The 24,190-nt window shown below is 41.9% G+C and overlaps 2 protein-coding genes across 3 annotated transcripts in view; one reads left to right on the forward strand and one right to left on the reverse strand.

Annotated features, from left to right (window-relative positions):
* The window catches only part of zcchc14 (zinc finger, CCHC domain containing 14), a 38,035-nt gene extending 28,082 nt beyond the window's left edge, over positions 1-9,953 (forward strand). The window contains exons 9-14 of one of the 2 annotated variants that reach the window (XM_085165337.1): positions 101-608; positions 742-839; positions 2,220-2,317; positions 2,641-2,793; positions 3,027-4,271; positions 4,912-9,953. In XM_085165337.1, the coding sequence (XP_085021463.1) occupies positions 101-608; positions 742-839; positions 2,220-2,317; positions 2,641-2,793; positions 3,027-4,271; positions 4,912-4,967 (2,158 nt within the window). In that variant the 3' untranslated portion in view covers positions 4,968-9,953. The remainder of the gene's footprint in view (positions 1-100; positions 609-741; positions 840-2,219; positions 2,318-2,640; positions 2,794-3,026; positions 4,272-4,911) is intronic. The other variant, XM_085165338.1, reaches the window with a different exon arrangement.
* Positions 5,123-19,445, reverse strand: map1lc3b (microtubule-associated protein 1 light chain 3 beta). Its single transcript, XM_085165340.1, has 4 exons — positions 19,186-19,445; positions 15,938-15,993; positions 12,025-12,131; positions 5,123-11,398 (listed from the first exon to the last, which is right to left on the reverse strand). The coding sequence occupies exons 1-4, from the start codon at positions 19,223-19,225 to the stop codon at positions 11,221-11,223; spliced, it is 381 nt and encodes a 126-aa protein (XP_085021466.1). The 5' UTR covers positions 19,226-19,445; the 3' UTR covers positions 5,123-11,220.
* Positions 19,446-24,190: the final 4,745 nt, after the last annotated feature.

Genomic DNA, 24,190 nt, shown 5'->3' on the forward strand with positions numbered 1-24,190 from the left:
CGAGTTTTGCCCCTCTTTGACCTCGCTGCATTAAAACACATGTACAGTCTTAGAAGTGCACTTGTACCAACGTCGCTCATTGGCTCTTGCTGTCTCTCAGGGTGGTGTACAGAGTGGCCAGCGTCCAGCCCGTCATCAGCACCCACAACTCCATCTTGACTCGCTCCACTCCTCACTTGTCCTCCCTTTCCTCCCCTCCTCTTCCGACTCCGGCTCTCCTACCCTCCATTCCTCCTCCCCAGCACTCCCCACAGCTCTCCTCTCTCCCTCCCCCCGTGCCAGCTCTGCCAGCACGTGGCTCTGCAGGAAGCGGGGCTGACAGCTCCTCCCAACCGCATCCTCAGCATGGTCAGCTTCATTTATACCCACAGCCCTCCCAGCACCACCTTCATGCACAAACCAACAACCAGCCCAGTACGCAGCCTCAGACTCTGCACCTGTCCCATTCCCAACCATTGTCCCATTCACAGTCCCGCTCCCAGTCCCATAATCAATCGCTCTCCCAGTCTCAGCCCAATACGCCAGAGCAGAACGGCATCCTCGATTGGCTCCGCAGGCTCCGCCTCCATAAGTATTACCCCGTCTTCAAACAGCTCACCATGGAGGAGGTGGGTACATCTTTAGATTACATCACGTTGTGTGTATAAAACGTCGTACTCGTGTGCATGTATTTGCATATTTCTTGTTCAACATTTTGATTCTTTGTAAGCTTCTGAATTTGTTCCTCTGTATAAATTGCAGTTTTTAGCTCTGACAGAGGAGGACCTGAACAAGTACGACCTCACCCAAGGAGCAAAGAAGAAACTGAAGACCCAACTAGAACTCCAAAAGTCTGCAGAGTAAGGGCAGATAACAAAAATTGAGTTTTTTTCTCTAAAAAAACAAAAACAAACTGAAAATATTTGAGAAATCACTCAGATTTGTCACAAACTTGTCTCTCTACCATCTCCAATATTAGTATAGAGACCGAAGTTGGTTTATGTGCTTGTGGCACTGATAGTTTTGATTCTGCAGTTCAGCTGTTTTCCAAAATCACCTCTTTGACTTTAAGAAGTGCTGTGTTTGGCTGATGCCTTACCCTGTTTAACAACTGGCAAACAGACTGACCCGCTGCTGCTCTCCCCGGTAAACATCCTGCACCAATGGTCCGTACAGCATCAATGGTTAACCAGCTGAGGATGGGCCGGAGAGATAAGATGTGTTTTACGTGCAGAAACACAAAAACACAGGCTCTGATTTAAGTACACAAGCGTCTGAACTTGCGCACCCCCGGATGCACACGCACACCTGAGCGTGAACTTGTTTTCTCTCAGCTGTGTTTCCATTCCCAGAATCAACAGGTTCCCATTAGGCAGGTGATTTGTGCATTTGCGTGCGTACGTGCTTGAACAAGACTGGAAAAGTTCCTGTGGTGATTTTCCAAAGAGATAGTTGTGTTTGTAGAGGTGCAGCTCAGATCCGAGGAGCACGTTAAGTGGGTAATGTCTCCCCCATGTGGTCAGTAAAAGACACTAGTTGTTTTTGTAGCACAGAAATTGCCTGCAGTTCAGCTGGGCACAACAGGGGGCGCTTGTGAGACAGTCCTTAATAAATAGGAGTGAATGAAGATCTATGATTACAATAAGTGTACCTACTTCTTTTCAAATATTCAGCTTTTATTTTTGTTTTGTCGAATAGAGCACAGATAACAGAATTTAAGCTGGAGTCCTTTATATTTTCTTTCAGTGAAGCTTAGTTAAACAACAGCTGAAACTTGTGTGTAAGAAGCAGCTAGCTGGGCTATCAGGAAGTTGCTGCTCTCTACTGTTCATGGCTGAAATACTGATTCAAGATGCACACAAGTGGCTCAAGTTGTTATGATGTCCCTAATGCTCACAGAAAGAAAATTCCATTTTTGGTGTGGGAACATGATGGAAAGAATTTCTGGTCAAAAAGAGCTATCTAAAAGAAGTACACATGGGAAGCTGCATGCTTCCTTTGTTTAAGGATCTCAGAAAATACTTCACTTAGTCTACTTATGATGGCACAGAGCCAATGAGTCAGTTGGCTTTTCCTCAACTGAGTCTTGTTAGACTGTTACCGCCTGGGTGTCTAGTTAGCCACCGTATGTGCCCGTTTCATTGACCTTTAATAAACACAGTATAGTACATACTTATTTTAAGTATTCGCTCTACTTGATAAAGACTGTGTTTCTGACTCGAATGCTTGCGTATTCCCAGCAGGGAGATGAAGATGGAGAAGCGGCCGTGCAGTGGCATTGCCAGGGTGACGCCTTCCAGTCACATGGGACCCTCAGCTCACCCCACCTCCAGTGCAGGTAAGAGAGCAGGGTTGTTTCCAAGAATGGCCAAATCACTGTGAGCCAACGCTCAGGCTTCAGATTGCTTTAAATGTTTCCCTTTTGCGTCTTTATGATGTCATAGTGAGGGAGTGTAATAATATGGTCATCACGAGCTGCCCACCTGCTCTTCTCTCCAAGAAAATTTGGTTTCAAATTCAAATCGGTTTCATAAACGTGCTCCAGAACTATGAGGTTCCGTTAGACATGTACTAGATATAGATAATGAAGCAGACTCACTTCACTGGACCCAGGAAGGGTTACAACAGTTCAGAACTGAACTGTATTCAAATGTTTTGCAGGAGAACTGCGAGTGGAGGTGGACGCCGTGCCGCACCACCACCCTGTCTCCACAGACAGCAGCTCGTCCTCGGGCTACTCCAGCTCTTCCTGCTCCCCTCACACCCCACACAGTTGCGACTCCACCTTTGACAGGACCAGAGACATTCACAGACGTACGTTTTTATCTCACGACTGCAGAATTAATTCAAACCGCGTCAGCACGATTTCCGAAGAACAGTTCTTAAAGTCTAGATTGACGTTAAGGAGAAGCAGGTCAACGAAATTAGAAATAGAAGTTTGTTAAAACGATAAGATCAATGACGCAAAACTAGAGACTTTTGCTTTTTCCGTACCGTTTATATCCAAATATATATGCAAATGTTATATAAACACAAATCTCTTGCAGGTGTGTTGGCTCCAGATACAGCAGGAAGTGGTCCAGAGAAGGATCGGCCCTGCATGTTCATTCTGAACTCGACAGGCTCCAGTCGCCCCACAGCCCAGGTCCTGCCCGTCCAAACCGATCCAGCTCCTCCTCTCCCTCCCACATGCTCCTCCCACCTCCCCTTCGGCCTCCCGCAATCTGCTTATCACCCACAGGGCGGTTACCCACAGACGCTGCTCTCCCCGGTCTCAAACCCAGCACGCATCCTCACCTCCCCTCGCAAGCCCAGGCCCCCTCCGCTGGCCACAGAGGACCGGACTAAGCCGTTGGGCTCGAGCCTTCCTGTGGCCGGTGCAAGCTTCAGTTCAGGGCTCGGGGTGGGGGCTGGGGTGGGGGTAAGACGGGAAAACCTGTTCTCCAGGGTCAACATGGATGGCTCGTCTGGACTCCAGGACTCTGTGGTTTGTCGTGGTCTTGCGGGAGGTGGTGTTAGTCTGATGGTAGAAACCAGCTGCGCTCTGACCTCCACCTCCAACAGCCACCACCACGTTTCCCACCCCCCTGTCCACTTCCACCTCTCATCCTCTTCCTCCCCTTCTCCATCTGGATTTTACTCTTACCCCCCTGTATCCTCATCCTCCTTCGCCTCTTTCTCCGCTTCCTCGTCCTGCACCTCCTCAAAATCCGCCTCTCAGACTGGCAGCTCCAGTGGTGGAGGTAGCTATGTTCCCATGGCAACAGCAAGCACAGTTCCTGTGGCTGCAGTCCCGGGCAACACTTACTACCCACCCCAGCATACCTCCAGCCCCTCTCCTTCGCCCTCCTCTGCTCCTTCATTGGATCAAAGTTCTGGTCACAGTCCTTCCGTATGTGTTTGCAGTTCTTGCGGTTGTCGAGGGAACTGCGGCGCCTACGGGGCGTTGCCTGGATACGCCGCAGCCAGCTACCTGCAGCCGTTCTCGGCCGGGCCCTCACTCTTTACCCTGGGTCCTCTGCTCCATCTCAGCCCCCTGATAGCGTCGTCCAGCACCGCCGGCACAGGCGCTGCACCATTCTCCTACCCAATGATGGTACCGCCGCCCCTCTACCGCCACAGTCCGCTGTCACATGACCAGCAGCAGGGGTTCGGCTTTTACCAGCCCCATGGCATCGTGGGAAACGGTGGGCAGAAAAGGACAGCAGGGAACCTGTCATGTTATAACTGCGGTGCCCACGGACACAGAGCCGAGGACTGCAAACAGCCACCCATGGATGCGACACAGCAAGGTGAGTCAGTGAGTACGGAGTGTGAAAAATACCAGATTTTAATGTGTGATATACATTTATAAATGCAGTTGGCTTTAAGGACAGTACATTGAGAATATAATAACTGATAATTCTACTTGTTCATTTTGTATTTAAATATAAAATGTTTGTTTCTAACAAATTTTACTTCAGTTTTCAGTCGTTTTCTTCACACGATTTAGTTTGCAAACTGTGCCCAAACGCACAAAAGTATAACAATTATGGAGGAATTAAAATGGTGAATTTGTAAAATGAATTTACAGGTATTACAGTATTTCGGTATTACGAAATTTAATTTGAATGTGTAATTGGATTAACTGAAATGATGATGTGTAATATACAAAAGTAAAACTTGACCTGTTTAGTGAGATGGAGTTCTTTATTTCAGTATAATTTAATATTTCAAAACAGATTTTGATGTTACTAAAAATTAAAATCTGTTTTGAATAAATTTACCTCAGTCATTACTTAAAATTTTTAAGAGTCTAAAAACATATTTGTGACTTCATTTACATATTTTACCCACTTTCTTCATAATGTCATGTGTCCGTTATATAATTTTGAACCCTTTGGGATGCCATAGATTGGGGCATCACTTTAACAACTCTGCTGTGTTTCTCAGGGACATTTCGCTTGAAGTACACACCTCACTCTGACAGCAAGGACTCAGGAGACTAAGCAGCAGAGGCGGCTTTGGATTTGAACTCCAGACTAAACTGTACCTCATGGTCCTGCTGAAGCCAACAAAAAACACAAAAGGGACAGGAGACAAAAAGCCTGCTCCTTTAGTGCGGAGGTTCACTGTTAGTCTGTTCAAAGACTGCCGAGTTGAATCATTGGTATTCTTTCTTTTTTAAGCCAAAGCTTGCAAAGAGATTAGAGGAGGAGGAAGAAGATTTTTAGGCACAAGTAAAAGTGGACATTTATAAACTCTACCATGCTTGATCTCAGAGATGTAGCTCAAAGTCTTCCTCAGAGAAAACACTACAGACTGACAATCAGTCACATGACCTGAAAAGAAGCTTCCCAGTCAAATGATGGGGCATTCACCATGACAACCACAGCACTCCAGATGTGGTCTTCCAGAACACGCAGCCTAATCAAGTACCAGTGTTATCCCTCCTTTCACAGGATCTACTGGTGCACAACGTCTCACAGTACCACAGCTAATCGTTTGAGTGTTGGCTCGTTGCTCCTCACGGTTGGCATGTCCACACAAAGATTCCACTTTAATTTACTATTTCTAAAACTGGCACCTTATGTTCAGATGGCTGAAAGTTCCAGAGTTAATCCTGACCAAATCCTGAGTCACAGTATTCACATATTCACCTGGATTTAAGCTCTGTTTGATTTCAAAACAGCCTCAATCTACCAGTTACATATTCAGAGGTTTATTCATTTGCTTTGTTTCTGGTTATCAACAAGCAGGAGTCAAATGTCTGGTTTGGTGCTTTACATCTCGTGCACCAGCCTTTATACAGGTGTGCACAGAGCTGTCGGCCACATTTAAACTGGAACACCGTATTTAAATGTGCTAACAGTTGAATGAATGAATTCTAACTGGCACACAGACTGCATGAACTGGAAACCACCTTCAACAACTGGAGATCTAAGAGGAAAACTGGTGTCTGTTGTGCATCTTCAGCCCGAGTCTGTATGTAAAGATGGAAAATCTGATGGTTGATGTAATGTGCAACCAAAGTAAGAACCAGGGGATGAACATGTGGTATTGAGTGCATGCCTTTTTCTCAGCACTGCTGGCTAAACATTATCACACAGCACTTTATCCAAGACTACCAAAATAGTTTCTTTGAAGCGTATCTTATCACGGTAATGTTTGAGTGTTCATTTTTCCAATTGCTCAGTTTGTTTTGATTTTTTTAATTAGTTTCTGAGCCACCTGTTGGCCACTGTTCAGGAAATGTACACAGGAACTTTCTGCACGAATATTCTAACACGTCTTGAGGGACTTTGGCATTTTTTTTCAGGAAGTTAAGTTTGTGTTAAACGGGTGATTCGAATGCTATAGCTGGTAAGCAAATGACCCAACCAGTGTAGAAGAAGGGCAGTTCAGATTCTGCTGCAGTAAAGTTGCACAATGGAGGTGGTGGTTGCTGGGCTACGTCAGAGCAGATCTAGAGGGAACAGCTTCACTTCCTGCAAACCCAGGGGAGCTAAAAAGGTAAAATAATTATTTTCACCTGCTTCTATACAAAGAAGAACATGCTTTATTTCAGTTTTCACAAATGCAGCATTAATAATATGCCTGATTGAAGTAAACTGCCAGTTATGTCCTCTAGTTTTTTGTTTGTTTGTTTTTTACAACGCTGTTGTTTTTACCCATAAAATGCTAGCACTCTGCTAATGCATGCTGATTGGTTGACTGAGGACTCTCCTAAAAGAAAGTGTTGCTAAATAACTTCTTCTCCACTGCTGGCTTGCCTTAAATCAAAATGATGAACGCCAAAAAGTGGCTCAAAGTGTGGGAAGAAAGGGATTTTACTAATAATTAAACCCATATATACAAAACAGAAAATGGAACAATATCTAAGGTTTCAAACTGTTTTATGAAAAACATGGTGGAAACATGTTTACCCCTCATATGTAACATTTTTGGGTCTGTAGGCTGCTGTGAATTCTGGACTTCCTGAATTCTGGTTGCTTGATGTTTAAGAGCACTGTGCGTAGACCTCAATACCATGTCTCCACCCTTGATGGGTACTGCACAGACTCTGGTTGCAGATAACATCACCATCACTCAAACTCCGTGTTAGTTGGGCTTTTATGCAGTGGCATGCATTTGGGACCTGTCAGCCATTTTTATTCACTTCTTGGCGATCTGCAGCCTTTCTACCTCTGAGCATGCCAGAGGGCGAAATGGCCCTCTGTGCACAAATACAGCAACGACAGTCAGAGAATATCATGTGGTTTACATCAGGACGAACATTCAAAGTGCCAATTTTCTCTTTTCATAATTGTGGTGTAAGCGGGAGTTGTTCTTTTGTACTTTGTTTGTACAGGTCTAAGAATGTCGAGCATGTTGGAATTTTAAGAAAGCAATAGGAAGTGCTTCTGTGTTCGGGTCTTTGACCCGGTGGGGTTGGGCGGGTGGGAAGCTGCTGAGCTGGACCCAGAGCTGCACAGACACAAGGACAGCTGGTCCTTCAGATGAAAAACTCTTTGTACCCCTGGAGGGCACAGCACAGGGATGTGTGGGGTGTTTATTTAAAATAAGAAAATCCGAACATTAAGTATGTACGCGTTTGTTTGAGGTATCGGCAATTTGCTTTCATAATGTAAAATAAATTGTTCTGTATTTTATTCCATTAGTTACGTAGATGAGGGAAATTTACATTGCTAGTTTATCCTGTCATTGTTTTCTATAGATTATACCAAAGAACAGATGGTTTGTAGACAGGAAAAGTTCCACTTTTGTAGGTTTTACTTACTCTTTAAGGATGTTGGTAACTTGATGCATGCATGTTCCAAAATCTTTGTTTGAATATGCTTTTAAAATATTTGTGTGTTTTGAAAGTTTGGACTTAATTACCCAGTTCTTTGTTGGTAAGATTTTTTTTATGGCTTAAAATTAAATAATTTTGGATTCTCCCTTTTATCACAGTGCCTGTGTGGCTTATTTATTATGGGACCGGCTGCTCCGAGGATCCTTAAAAGGTTGAAGGTGAATGTTTATGTACAATACAATGTGTAAAGTAAAAGAAAAAAAAAAAAAAAAGGCGGAGCTTCAAGCTGAAAGTTTTTATTGCCGTCATTTTAGCTTTTCGAAACATGACGATGACACAGTGGACACGCTCCACGGTAATTGGCTAAGCGACTGTCAAAGACATGCATCGGCATTTATATGCAGTCAAAGGTATGAGTCACTTTCACATCTTTTTCCATTGTCCTCTGAATATCTGCACTGGCTGTTTTTTGTTTGTTGGGGGGGGGGGGGGGTTTAGCGTTGTCTGTTCCTTGTTTTATCAGGAAGTACAAAATCTTGTTTTTCTAGTTGTTTGAAGGATTTAACTAAGCTGAATAGCATGCTCTTTAACCAGATACTAACTCTGCATGGCATTACTTCAGTAACACTGTGAGGAACATTGGGAGCCAGTTTTGACCAGAATATGTCCTTCAAGGCAAATATTATACAAATATGCAGGACTGCTTTCTTCCATTTGTGGAATATCTGTAAAATTGGAAACATCCTGTCTCAGAGTGATGCTGAAAAGCTAGTTTATACAGTTATTACTTCTAGGCTGGATTACTTTTATGCAGTTATTATCGGGATGTCCTAAAAACTCCCTGAAAGGCCTTCAGTTGATCCAAACTGCTGCAGCAAGAGTCCTGACGGGGACTAGAAAGAGAGAGCATACTTCTTCATTGGCTTCCCGTTAAATCCAAAATCAAATATAAAATGCCTCCCCTCACATACAAGGTCTTGAATAATCAGGCCCCATATTATCTCGTAATACTGTATCACTATGTTAGGACACTTTACTCTAAGGCTTTAGGCTTATTTGTGATTCCTATTTGTGGTATTTAAAAGTAAAATGGGAGGCGGAGCCTTCAGCTTTCAGGCTCGTCTTCTGTGGAACCAGCTTTCGGTTTGGATTTTGAGACGGATACTATCTCCACTTTTAAGATTAGGCTTCAAACTTTCCTTTTTGATAAAGCATACAGTTCGGGCTGGATCAGGTGACCCTGAATCCTCCCCTGGTTATGCTGCAATAGACATAGACTGCTCAGTGTTTCCCATGGGGCACCGAGTGTTTCTTTTTCAGTCACTGTGTGCATGTCTTGTCCGGTCACACAGATAGCCGCCCCTCCCTGTGTCTGGTTCTCCTGAAACTTTCTTCCTGTAAATGGAATTTTTCCTTTCCCACTGTCTGATTGTTTTCTGTATTATTGTCTTAAATCTCCTACTTAAAGGAGGAATAGTTTGACCCTGTCCTTTTTTTCCCCACTAATAAGATTTATTAAATTATTTCTAGATGCTTTCGGCCTAAGAAATAGTGATTGCAGCGCTAGTTTCCACTGTTGTTGCAATTCTCTAAACTGCCTAACGTTTGGCGTTTTTGCTGTGTTACTGCTATGATCCTGTCTGCTCTGGTTCAATCTAATTGATTTTCAGTGTAAAGAACTCAGAAGAGGGTTGCCCTTCAGCACTAAAACAAGCAACAGACAAGGTGATTAGTCAGTCGGGCAATCGCGTATTTTATGTGCATCTTTTATACAAATAGGTGATCAGCTGTTGGACATGTAAGCACAGACGTCATTATATGGCATTCTATTGTTTAAACTACAGCATCACCTTTTAATGCTGTCTTTTCACATATGTAGCAGTAATGAAGTCAATTTAGGGTTTAATGGTCAGGAAAACAAAACAAAACACAGGAACCTTTTTTTCCCTCCTTTTATTGTTTACAAAATACCAACATAAATACATAAAGGAGGCTGTGTGATATTGCTGCATGTGGATGTGTGTGAAACAGAGGAGCAGGCGGAAAGGACAATGCACACACCCACACACACAGATGCTCCACCCCTCTGTTACAAACACACAGTAGCTTAAACTATTTGTACTGCAGACAGCGAATAGTCGCAACACACCGTACAGTCAAAAAAAAACCTATTAAATAAAGGAACCAAAAAGATAAAAAATACTGTGATATAAAGCAGCTAAAACTCAAATCTGTGAAAGAGTGCCGCCCTTTAAAAACCTACTGGGCAGGTGTAAATTCCTAAATTCCCCTGCAGTGACAGTGCTTGTTGTAATTCAGTGAAGTGAAACTGAACAGCAGTGACAGCTCTGGGAAAAATCAGCCCTGTGGGTTAAAGGGAAAAAAAAGCCCACAGCCAGACACGATGCTCGTGAACCTGCCTGTGCTTTGCTTTCTCCAATCATCGTTTCTGCAAAACAAAAATATGAATTAAGAAAAAAAAAGGATGAGGACATGGCAAACTCCTCCCCTTATCTGCTTTTTTTTTCCTTCCAGCAACACCATCAATCCTCCAGTCAGTCGTGCAATCAGACCACGCTCCTTATAGTGTGTCCAAAAATCAACTTGGTTACACTCACATCGGAACTCCTTTTATATTCAAAGTCAACAATATCTGTACACCAACAAACGAGGCATCTTTTTTTTCCTTTTTCTCTTTTCGGTGGACTACAATCATCTGTTTCAAGAGCAAAGCAGTTTCCTAACATCATACAGCGAGGATGCTTCAGACTACAAAATGCAGGGAGGTGTAAAAACGGCAAAGGAGGAGGACCGTGAAGGGAATGTGATGACACGTGACGCTTAAGGATCTTCTCTTCTTAATTTTCAAATCTCTCTGGCAAAAGAAATCCCCAAGCTTTATCTTCTAACTGCAACAGAAGGCTGGCTTTGTTCATTGTCTAATGTATATATAGAGACACAGATAAGTGGTGAGCCTCACCACCTTTTTATGTAACATCACTACCTGAAATTTATATATACATTAACATACATACAGCCTAGGAGACGTGTAGCCACAACACTGGAAACTGAAAATGTCATCAACACGTAAATGCCAGAGGACAGGATTTATCCAGAGAGGACAACAACAGAGAGGAAAGACTCTTATTGGCCTGAGTCGGTTACATTTTAGGTGGGGTGGGGATTTCTCTACCTAAACTCTGCTGTTTCTGGTCACCCCTTGTGGCTTTATGCTACAGGCTGAGAGTGGCGGCACACAGACAAATAACCAGGACCAAAATGAGCTGACAGACGATCAGATGCTGTGTTTAGATTTAGCAGTTTGTGTCTGTGTTTTAGTTCTTACAGTTAATACTCAAAAGAATGTGACGAGAGACATGAAAGGGGGGGACGGGGAAACTAAAAACTACAACTGTCCAGTCGCCGGGTCCAGTGGAAGAAGAAACGGAGGGATGAAGGAAGGTTGTTCACTGGGCAGTCGTGGCAGCGCCGAAGGTTTCCTGGGAGGCGTATACCATGTAGAGGAAGCCATCTTGGTCACGCTCTCGCTCGTACACCTCAGAGATGGCGGCCGACACAGACACCATACTGTGACCGTTAACCAGCAGGAAGAAAGCCTGGTTGGAGTTTAGCTGGAGGCGCCTCCTGGTGGGGAATGAAAGACATGACAAGAGTGAGAAAAAGGGGAGACAATAGAAGAAAGTGAGAGGGAAACAATATCCGAAGTATAAAGCATGGATAGGAGAGGAAGAAAATCAAGAAGTGGAAAAGAACTTGTGAAAGGAAATGAAAGAAGGGGAAGGAGAGTGAATAGGAGATTGAATGAAAGAAAGAAAGAAAAGGAAACGTATGGAAAAAATATGGCATCCATCTGTTTATCCCTTCCTCCCTCAATACATCCATATGTTTGTTGCACTTTTCTGAGCTAGCAAAGGTTTGGTATATTGAGGTCATGAAAAATACAGAACATGGAATGAGTAAGTAAGAAGAATATATATGCAGATATGTTTTGTATGAAACAAATATGCAAAACAGATGAAAGAAAGAAGAAAGGAAATTTGATGCCAGGAAAAGGGATGAAGATGTTTAAAAAAACGGAAAAGGGAAAGCCAAAGAAAGAGGAGATGAAAGGAGATTAAAAGAAGTGAAAGTGAAGGAAAAGACACAGACAAAGAGGAGTCAGAGACATTTAAGAAAAGCAAACAAAACTGAAGAGAAAATGATGAATGTAAAGGAAAGACTGTGAGGAGGGAGAAGAGATCAGCGTCTACCTGATGATCTTGATGAGTTCACTCATGTTGACATGGTCTGGCACCAGGAACTTGGTCTTGTCCAGTACGGGGAGCTGCTTTTCTCCTTTATATCTCTCAATGATCACCTGCAGGAGGCAAAAACTTTATCAGCAATTCATTTCTCCTCTTTTTCTTCTTTTAGCTGGTCAGCTTCCATGAATGGTGCATTTCCTGTGCCCTTTGTGTGTCTGAGACCAGTGAGATGTAATAAGGAAGCTTGAGCTGCCGATATCAGATGGAGAGGTTAAATAAAAGAACACAGCTCTCTGCCTCACAGTCGGGTCTCTGTGAATCTAAATCCACATCTACTAGATCAAGATTTGTGTTAGACTTGAAAGGGAATGCAAATGTTTTACTAAGATATGTAAGATGGGTTTCAAACCCACAGGATTAAACTCCACTTCAGAAAGAATCACAATCAGACTGTATTAAAGGCTGGCAAAACCCAATTTAACTCACAGTGATGTGCTGGTTAAACAAAGGCTGTCAGCCTCTACTTAATGCTCTGAAGCGGCCTATAAGTTCAACGAATCAAAGCTTCTCTTAACAAAAAACAACCAATCACTGTCAGTCAGGCCGCACTCACAATCTTTGTTTCCAATCACGTTTTGTCTTAATTAGCTGTTTTAACTGATGGAGCGCAACTACAAGGGAAAACAAGAATGCAAATCCAGCCCAGTTCGGGTGACAATGATGATGAATGACTGGATAGCTGTGGAGAACTAATATAGCAGTGGGGTTGTGTTTTTTTTAGCACAACTTTCCTTGTTTGTTAGGCAAATATTTAAGATACTTCTCTGTGTTTAACGTGTCTTATTCAAAATGTAGACACTGTTCTTTCTTTTTTTAGAGCCTGCCTAGCAGCAGGCATTACTCCCTCTTTCCACTTTAGGAAAGCAGCTAATTCTAACATGTCTCAGCTGTGAGCAGAACACAAACAATGTTCTGTTGTCGGCTGCAGGAGTGAACAAGATGTTTCATGCACTCGCGTTTCAGGAAATGAAAAACCAATATTATGCTGTGATTGTGTGTTATTGTTCAGTGTTGCTTAAATGGACCGAGGCAACACCGCACTCTCTGATGGTACATGGTTTAAAACCATAAATAGTCCAGTGCAAATCTTCTTGTGTTGGATTCTGATTGAAACCTGGTTGAACTTCTGGTTTTTGTTACAAACCAACAGCTCTCACGAGGTTAAGGCTATACTGGAGCTTATATAGTTAAGGTTATAGTACATAACCAACTTTGCCATATTTCTCCTGGGTCAGCTAACCAATCAGAGCGAATGTATTTGCGAAGGAAAACCCTTCAAAAAGTCACAGGAGCTTTAAAAAAGTAGACCCTCAAAATTAAAGTTATGGCATTTTATAATGATCACATGGGTCTAATGAAGCCATGCACCACAGCACTGAAGGTTTGTAGACTCTACCCCGCGGAGGTCCCTGTGACAACGCAAACATCTGATGAACTGCGACCAGACATTACACAACATTAGCGGACTGTGTGATAGCACAGGCGTCAGCTACACAAAATTCTTGCAACTGAGTGAGTGTCCTACATGCTCGACCCACCCAGTGGAACCCACAGAAGTCCGTGAGCGTGTGAGAGGCTGCCTGGGTCTGAGTGACCTACATTTTGTCATCACATGAACACAAATTGTGCGAATGCTTCGATAAGTTGTGATTGTGCAGACGCTGCACTACAAGGGCACCAAGTGCAAACTGGAAAACAGTCTAATGAGAACAATTACTTGTCTGTATGCATGTCCACAAGTGAGTATAATACCAGCATGATGATCACCTGTTGACAAAGGGAAACTTCAGATTTACAGTCCAGACCACAGTCCTAAGGGGTTCTAGCACTAATCCAGTGAGACCTGCTGACCCAGAGCTTCCTCAGCTTTCGCTTGGCATGCTAATGCATTTCATCTGGGCAGAAAAGCAGCAGCCTCAATAAACCTCTTCGCTATTTCTGCTGAATGTGTCACAAGACAATGGCAAGGCTGCTTTCACAGGCCAGTGATGTGTAGACTGACTTTACTGTTTGAATTAAGTTAAAAGGTTAGAGCAGCTGTTTAGTTCAGAAATCCTCATTTTATATTTTATTAGTAAGTACAAGATGAAGACATTCTAATATTTAAGCCTCACAGATGAGAAAATGTACTGCTTTTCTTTCTCCAGACTTTCAGTATTGTCGTGTTAGGGGCTGTTTATCAAGCAATGCAAGTGAAAATAAAGCTGCAATCAGTTTTGAACATTGGAAATTGGTTTGCTGTTTTGTTTCAAAGTAATTGGTTCATATATTATTTCAGATAACAAAAGACTATTTGTCTGCTTCCACACTGACCATGAATATTTGATAGTTTTTAAAGAATATTACATTATTATTTGATTGATTTACTAATGTACAACTTCTTCAGTCTTTAAAAGTTTACCGTGCGTTGGCTGATTGGCCAGAGCTCATTCGGTTGCTTTCCCAGAGAGGATTTCATCCCACAGTTGAACCTGCTCCTGCTTGCACAAAGTACCTGGCAATTCAAATATTTGCACAGAAGAAACTTATAATTTAAAATTGTCTGCAGGCAGCATGTCTGTGTGGGCTCTCAATCACCCAGGTCGTGGCAGTTTCAAGTGCTTGAAAAGAAGATAAGTGGGTTCTTTATGTTTATGAAGACATTTTACATTTTTTTCAATTTAATTCAACTTTTATTTAGCGCCAAATCACAACAGCAGTTGCCTCAAGGCACTTTATATTGCATGGTAAAGATCCTACAATAACACAGAGGAAACCTCGGCAATCAGATAAGCTCCTATAAGCAAGCAATTGATAGTGGAAAGTAAAAACTCCCTTTTAACAGGGCGAAACCTCAACATGCGCAGGGAGGAGCAAAGTCCAAAAAGCACCTTCAGTTCTAAAATAACCAAACCCAACAATCACTCCACAAATGCATGACACAGAGCAGGTAGGAGGCCACCTCAACAGGATAGCACTCTGCTGTGCACCTGCACCTGAAAGGACACTCTTTTGAGGATCCCAAAAGTCATATCTTGGACTGAAAAGACAGATGGGACTCAGTAGAATTCTACACTCTGTTTCCCATTTCCACGTATGTTTGCACATTTCTATAAATCACTGAACACATTTCCCGTTTCCCAGCAAAACATAAAGAAATGTGGCGAAAGAGTGATGCGAGACTACTATATCACCTGAAGTATTTAGACATGTGCTGACCCTTGTGTATTGTGAAAGCAGGATACTACTGAGTCTGACCCTAATGTGAAAGCTATGAGCAGTCTGCCTCTCGACGTCCTTCAGGCTCTGCTGTGGCTGTCTGGGTGGAGTTACATTACAGTGACACAGCACATCTGCCTCTGGTCTCATACTTACTGTGACACGGCAGTTTATAACCCCGGGGAGGACACAGGAAGCGTGCACAAACACACAGACGAGACAAGCCCTTACATGAAACGACAGGTGCAAAGCTGTGCTGATACTCTATCTCACTTATAAAATGAGCAGGTGAAACACGAGGTGTGCGTTTGTTTATTGGTGGTTGCTAAGAGGTGCTGGCCACTTACATGGTAATGCAGCTGCACCCACTTTTAACACAACATTCCAGAAAGAAAAAAAAAAAAAAACAGCTGCTACATCACAACTGCTAAAATGATAAATGCATCTCCAACAGAGTTGACTGGAAAATCCCATCGAGGAACAGAAAGCTCTTTCAGACAAAAGACCTTTAATCAGTCGCTGTGAGCTACAACCAGGAAATATGCGGTAACGTTTTCTACTGCGGAAAGTTCCTGTGTGCTGCTTTGCACATCACACTTGTCCACAACCACACCAACATCACCATCAGCTTCAGACATTTCAAACATGTACTTCAACTCACAGGTATCTTGTTGGGGTGCTGCTCCCGGATCAGTCTGACATCTTCTACTCGCTGTTCTGTGGAGCAGAAAAAAGGTCAGTGGGCATCAACCAGAATGAGCTGATAAAAGACAAACACGGTCAATGACAAATAAGGCAAAAAGAAGAAAAAAGCTGGCAGCAAATCCTATCCTATTTGCATGCTGTTTGTTTTACATATCCCGATCTGCACGGTAATATCGTTGGTTCTCATATCAGGTGACTGTGACTGTTTTTACAACCTGTGGTTCAACAGGTTTGCGAGGTGATGCACATCAGACCAAACAATGTCACAGCTGTAAGTGGCTGCCTACTAATTTCTGAAACATGCTTTATGTACTAGACAGATCTATAGTTTAGAATATGTCTTCTCTCGCTTGGTACAAGCTGTTTTAGGAATCCTTATTGGCTGTCCTAAACAAAGACGGCAGCAGGTGGGTGCTGTTGCTGAGCATATTATCTGATACCTGCTCTTACTGACATCATACATAGCCAAGAGCAGAAAAAAATGTCTGAATGAGAGTGTGTTTTCAGAGCACAGGGATCACTTGTACACACGTGCCTCAATGTTTGAAAGTTTAGTCACGTTCAGTATGAGCAACCACAGTTTTAACAGTGCGTACATGTAAGAACATAAGAAAAACCATAATAGGTCCAATTCAATTAAAAAGAAAAAGTAGGATTAGAGACATGGAGCATATGAAGCACAGAATCACACGGGAACAAACTGCTTACTGGGGTAAAGCGCTCGAGTGAAAACAAGATGGGCTTTTCTAAAATCCACTCATGGTGCAACAGCATTGTTCTGCAGTGATTAGCAGATCATTAGGCAAAAATTATGATCCACTTATTATCTATTCAAAGTCTGCACTGATTACTGGGATTGCAAATCTTGTGTGCGTTTCTCGGACATGTGCATTCTAGTTCCTTGGAAATCTTGGCTGAAAGCAGAACTAATAATTGGGGTTTTTCTCCACAGTGATAACACAAAGACTGGATTGAAATTCTACTATTATTTGGTCTGTTTATTAGCAATGGTTAGCAGATATGCATGTCATTGCACTGCACCTGTACAGCTTATAGATACAGCTGCTAACCAAGCTTGTTGGCATCAGCTGGTCATCTAATGCTTTTGACTCCAGAAAACAGGGATAAAAATTAGTCCAAAACCAACAGGTGGCAACATAATTTTTGTACACACAGTCTACAACCAGCACATATGACCAACAATATCACCTTCTATTTGCTGCAGTCTGAGCTGACAACAGCAGCACTGCCTACTTGAACTAAACATCAGATTTTGGACCTTGAATTACCTGAATGGAGTCGAGTAGAGACAATTAAAAGAAAAACTGAAGCTCTGAGTCTCTGGTGTCCCTGTGACCCACCGCTAAAAGAAGTGGTTGTTCAGAAAACTGTGCGGCCACTGTAAGACTGTCTAACTAAATTAACTGATTAACATGCTGCGGCCAAAACACAAATATTTATTTTCATGCTAAAACTGAAAATAAAATTCTATTATTACATTTTTCCATAACTGCGTTTCAATCAAAAACAAGGAAGTTCTGCATGCGTCAGTCTCTCATGACCAGACCATGACGGGTGAGAGAAAAACCAACTAAATGGGAAGCAAATGACTTTGAGGTTAAAAGGATGTGCTTTTTAAATACATCTTTGTTGTGTAATATTGGGAATTAGTCAGTTACCTCAAGGGGACACTGGAAAACTCCCTTTAAGTTCCTGAGTCATTCTATGACAAGCCTAGTAACTACGTAATGGATCATTTATTTAAAAAAAACAAAAACTAAACACGTGGGGCTAGATTATTCTGTCCACAGAGGACAGTAACACAAAGATTAGATAAAAGGCAACATGACTACCAGCTAGTGACCCTTATCACTGAGTAAACATTCATGTATACACACAAAACTCTTTCTGAAATGGCAATATTACAAAAATTTTCACATGACCACATTAACCAGCAGTTTTTGGACCAGACTTGTTGGACCGTCACAGCTTCATGCCAACTTTAACATCCTCATATGTACAAATAACACGTTTGTCAGAGCAGGCTGGAACTCACACGCTTTGTTTGTGTATATTTAGACCAATAACATGAAGCTCATATATGTTTAGTCATGCTGGGAAACATACTTCTGACGTTGAAGGCAGCAAGTACACATCTTTGTTTATTAGGTAGTAATTATGATACGGACATAAGTTAAAAAGTTATCTACTTATATAACGTCACTCTTTGGCATCATTATTATTTTATTTAAATATTAAATACATTCATCCAAATTTCATCTTTCTATAGAGATAAAAATGCTATTTTTAAATCAAATTTGAATAATTCGTATGATTTGCAAGGATGTTCATAATTCTAGCAGCAAAACTTAACTACACCAAACTAAAACGACAACACTTAAAAAAAGTTCCATATTTTTAAGTTCTGGCCATCAAGTCTGTTGAACTCAGTTCATGATTTTCATCGTTTCGTTACAAGCAGCAAACCCAATAAACAGGATAAGAATGTTAAATAATCGTTGCGTTATGGAAACTTGGCAGTGAGTTTGGAGGCCTTACATTTAGCTCTGTTGGCTGGGAAACATAAGTGAAAGTATCCTCTGCATCGAAGCTATATGGCCTGTGCACCAAAACCAAAAACCAAAACAGAAAAAAGAAAAACAGGAAGAAAGAAAATAAAGAAGGACACGTAAACTCCACGTGTTCAGGTACAGTTTAACATTTTCTCCTCTTTTAAACTCTTTTCTTCTCCTCCACAAACTGTCCCATCCCCCAATCCTGCAGCTCTCTCTGCCCTGCATTTCGACACCACTTTGTTTTCCTCGCACTGCTCTCGCACAAGTAAACATTTCAGAGACACGAGCCAGCAGCTCACAGCCTCCTCATGTTCGTCTACATCTAAAGCTCAAAGTCCACGAGTGGGAGCAACTGTCTTTCATCTATAAGTTAAAAGGAGCACATGCCCAACGAGGAGGCTGACTCTGCTAATCAGCAGCAGCAGCAGAAAGTAGAAGCAGCCTGACAAAATGTAGGCTGATACTCGGCACGGGGATAACAACTAACCCCCACCTGGCCTGTGCACACCAACGCTGTGATTCACTTTTGGGCAGTTCAGAGGACAATTCGGGGCACAACCGAAAACCCACGACCCGAGGCGGAAAAACAGAGCGAGACATGTTAAAATTAAGCATCCGTAAGACCTACCGAATGTCCTTCTTTGTTTGAAGGTTTTTTCTGAAGGCATGTTGCACCAAAGTCGGTCAGCTGGCAGTAGGTGAAAGCGGAGGTAGTGTTTGTTTCGAAGCAGCGATATAAAAGCTAAAAACAACGTATTAAACTATCCGTGTCCGCGGTGCTGGCAGCTTCTTAGCGACACACTAACGCATAGAGATGAGCTCCTAGCTGGTTTGACGTCGTCGCTTCCTTCCTCTGCCTCTGTTTTTGTCAGCGCGAGCTGGAGCAAGCAAAACAAACCAGTCACATGACCCATGACGTCACGCACCGCCCCTCTGCTCTGCCTCCTCTTTTTAATTTATTTTTTCTTCCCCCTAGCGGCCACTGTCTCCACACGGACGATATTTAAAATTGAACCAACCTATTAAAAAAATACGTATGATTTAATTAAAAAAATACGCTTATTTTATCAACAAAAAAATAATTAAATGTTTATGGAGAGAAAACATTGTTAAAATGGCCACAAATTTAATTTGTATCTCAACAATTTAGTAAGTTTATCTTCAGTTTCAGAACTCTGACAATTTTAACATAATAATAATAATAATAATAAGAAGAAGAAGAAGAAGAAGAAGAAGATTTTTAACAGGGGGCAGCCCATCGGAAGAAAGCTGGATTAGGGGGCTAAAACAGCCCCATTCAGACAATTGACGACCTTTCTTTTATATTGGGCTCAAGGGCCCAATATAAAAGAAAAAGAATGCAAGTGTGAACGCTACTCCAATGGAGTATAGAGCAGGCAATGAGCAGAATAGGTCCTCTTTATCTGGTGTTAATGAGCATACTCCGTGAACACTTCTGCTCTGTGAAGCATCCTTCACAATGATGCCATTCTAGTACACACACCTCAGCAGGTCCAAATATTTGCATACCAAAAGCTTGAAGTGCTGTAGAATTGACTTTTGAAGGACTTCATAACATTGTACATAAAAGCCACTGAAGTTACTGAGAGTTGTGGGGACTTCTTAAGCATGGATCTTTTTCAGCCTAAGAGAGAGGTCAAAAACATGGAACTGTATAGGAAAGCTGGATTTGATGAGTATATGGCATATAGAGGAGCAGTCTATAAAAGGAACATAGGAGAAATGAGTGGAGGTGCCCTCCTGCTTCTGGGAAGTATTTCAGTGTTGTTGTTGAGGGACTGGGGGAGTGTTGGTGAGAGGAGACAGCCATTCATGCCCTTGTAGTGCTGGAGAAAGGTATTCTAAGAAGGGACACTAGAAACCACAAGGCTGGTTCAGTCTTTTAACAACCCTGTTGAAAAACTGGTTTAGCTGCTGCTGCTCCTTTGTTTCTCATACCAGTAATGCTTTCAAGTAGTTGATCCATAGCATTTATTTAAAAGAATTAAGGGAGCACGTGCTGATTTATAAGTGAAAAAAAAGAATACCTCTTTAGAAAAATCACCATAACATTAACTGATGAATCGTATGTATCCCTGCCACATGCATGCAATGTTATCATCTCAGTCAGCAGCTGCACCTCTGCAGCCTTTCCTTTGGTACTGTACACTAACAAGCATGTTGTAACTGTGGAGGAGCCAAAATAGGAGAAAGTCAAACATTAGGAATTTTTCAGAAAGTGTTACATTTTTTGGTTCCATGTTACACAAAAGGAACGAGTGCAAACAGACGTAATGGAGTTTTTACTTATTGTAAAGACTACAAATAGATTTTCCACCACTGCTTTAATAGCCACAATATTTAGTGCCATCTTGTGGTTAAAACACATCAAATCAGCCAAATCATATGAACAACAAAAGTCTGATTCAAGTAAAATTTCCAACACATATAATACTTTATTCAGTTGTTGTAGTGATGGTGTATTATTATGTATCTGTTGTGTTATAAACCCACAGCCCCTGTAAAAAGTGTGTACTAAACTGACACCATACTACAGACTGAAGAGCGAGCATAACCATAAAAGATTTTGAAAACTAAATATAAGGAAGAGACAGCATGAGTAGAGGTCTCTTTTTTTCCTCTTGTACTTTCCCGATGTTGTGTACATTCAGTGTTTTTTTTTCTGTAACGCTACCGATCTCCGACTTGTATCCCCATGTAATGTCTGTGTTATGTGTGTAAGGTCGGGGGGTTGGTGGGGGTGGTCCCATTTCACTGCAGGGCAACCTGCATGTGGTGAATAAAGCTTTGATTGATTGATTGATTGATTGAGAAAATGTGATTGCTACAGGCATAAAATCAGATATGAAAAAACAACAAGGAGACAAAACAAAATCATAAAGGCACAAAAATAATTCAGTCAATCACTTTTCAGTTGAAAACGTCCCTAAATATCTTTGATTGATGGGTTTTCCTGATGAGGCCACATGTCTGTGCCCAGAGGCCAATTACCTGATTGTCACTGTTAGTATACATTGATGCTGAGAAATGCTGGTCACCTCGTGGTGTCAAACCTATCCTGGATGATGAAGCCATTATGTTAAGGTTACATTTTCAGCCTCTAGCAGTAGGATCGTGTTTAGCTGTTTTTGTGGGTTTTACAAAAGCTGGTGCCACAATTGTGAGACGAGGACATACATAAAGATACACGAAGATGTCAGATCCACGAAGTAACAACAGGTCATTTTGCGTGCAGTGAAGTGATTTGACAGTTAATGTTAGGAGCGCCTATAAATGCAGTGCTTGGGTAAAAGTACCCGATTACTTACCCGAGGAGGACAAGAAGAAGCTGCAGGTGTTATTTTTGTCCAGCAGGTGGAGAACTCTGATCACCTGTTGCTGATTGTAACGTGAAAGCGAACAGCGCTGGATTCAAGGATATCGACGCTCTGTATTTCCAGCTGAATCTGAAGTGAATACACTCAGTTTTCCTTTTACTGTAATAATATGAATCTTATATCGGAAGAGCCCTCTGCTATTTTTTATCCCATATTATCACAAGCACGAAGACGTACATATTAAGAGGTTGTTTCTTATCTTTCTTTTCCAGTTCAGAGGATTACAGCTTATCCACAAAGGACCTCCCAGTACTTTATATTTTTAGGTCGACCATGCTGCGAAACCTTCCCTGCGGACTTCCACCTGAAACCCCCCAACCGGTGCTCAGTCAGGTGTGTTTGTGTTATAGGGATGAAGACAAATCAGTGTTTGTGTATGTGCACGTGTTGGCACCCAACTGGGTGTGTCTGGGCCAGAAAAGAAGTCAGTTAGAAATGATCTCCTACAGTCAAGCTGTGTATTTGTCTCAGCAGGGTGCCGGGCCTGAGGACTGTGTGTGAGGCATCCACGTCTCTCTGTGCACGTCAGAGACGGCTGTAGCGCATGAAGGTGTGTGTGAGCACACACCTACGAGCCGGGGGACACCCCGACCCTTCAATCAAGTATTAGCTGTCAATATTTGGACCTCCTTCCTGCTCCCCCCGCTCATTAGGTGGTGGTGGTGTGATTTCATACTTCTCACCAGGAGGCCTTGGCAAAGTCTCAGTCTGCTGTACAGACGGATAAAGTGCTAATTTGTGTGATATGAAATGTTGACACTGTTATAGTGTTATATGTTACAAGGAGGGACAATATGAGTGTGGTCAATAACATGACAGATGAAGGATATGAAAGGTGCAAAGGCAGAAGTTGCGTGGTGGGCTCTAAACCTCATTGATTTACTATATTAATTCAGAAAGATAAGCACAGACAGTAGAGGCAGCCAGTTTCAAGAAGAACCATCCATCCATCTATCCATCTATCTATCTATGATTATTTAGAGAAACCAGAACATTGTTACCACCTTATTTGCAAGTTATAGTTCTTTTTTTTTTTTAAAGAAGCAAAACATGGCTATGTAAGAGACTAAAACAGAGTAATACAGTTGAGAAATGCAGCAGCCATCTGCAGTGTAATAAAACTGTGGCCCTTCTCTCATCATTGGGCATTCAGTCTGCTCTTTATATGTCACAGGATAATGAAATCCCCTCCTGGTAAATCTGTTCTGACCTTTTTTTTCCCCCACTCACCTAGTATCCATATGATTATCTGTTCTTTTCTTCACCAGCCCGCTGATGTTTTTCACCAGTCTGTAGTAAACTTGAGCCCCACGTTCAAGTGGCTGCCTCCTTTGTTTTTTGGCATTCAAGCTTTTCAGTGGAACACAGCATCAGGTAATTCAGTCCAGGTTTCAGACTGGGGACGTGGTCATTAGATATATGGTGTGTGAAACAGAACAAGAGCACTTATATAAATAAAATTAAATGCAAGTTGTGTCATAATCACATCTGATGTTTAAAATTTGAAGTTGAGCTCATTTGAGAGGCTCCATAATTAATCATAAAGAATATTTTATTTTATATTTATATATTTGAAATTGATATCTGTCCACTAATCAATAAAAAAGTAGAGAAAATTATTCCTGTTTGACCCTAAATTACAAAAATTATCTATCTATCTATATTTATTAACTTTAAAATAAATTATCCATAAGACAGAAAATATGATATTTCTTCAGCAGATCTCCAAGCCCATTAAAATATCTATCAGGTTATAGAACATACAAATAATATGAGTCCACTGCGTCCTTCACATTACAAGCTAACTCCTGATCAATTTTCACACAGTCCCTTAAATAACATGTCTAAACGTAAACTTTACAGCCTCTCGCTATTGCTAATTATTAGCCTGTCTATGTGCATCATGGTGACTTTGCTCAGAAAGGTGCAACAAACAGACTTGTACTTCCCACAGTGCTGTTCATATTATAGTTATGACTCAGAAACACTAACAGACTTTGAATGTGCTCAGTAAGTATGTCCTTACTGCGTCTATAGGAATTAAGAGGGTAAATATATTAACTAATTATAAGCAAGTATCACCAACTCTGTAAAAGCAGAACTTTTGGCACTTCTCTGGTCTGGATCATTTAGTTGTGAGCTAACACAATGTCACAACCTGGGAGTGGATGCCCCAGCAAATTCACCTCAACACCAGATTGTTTTTTACACTTTCTGGAAGTATTGCACAAACAA

The sequence above is a fragment of the Neolamprologus multifasciatus genome, chromosome 7, assembly GCF_963576455.1.
Source record: "Neolamprologus multifasciatus chromosome 7, fNeoMul1.2, whole genome shotgun sequence".
Classification (NCBI taxonomy): domain Eukaryota; kingdom Metazoa; phylum Chordata; class Actinopteri; order Cichliformes; family Cichlidae; genus Neolamprologus; species Neolamprologus multifasciatus.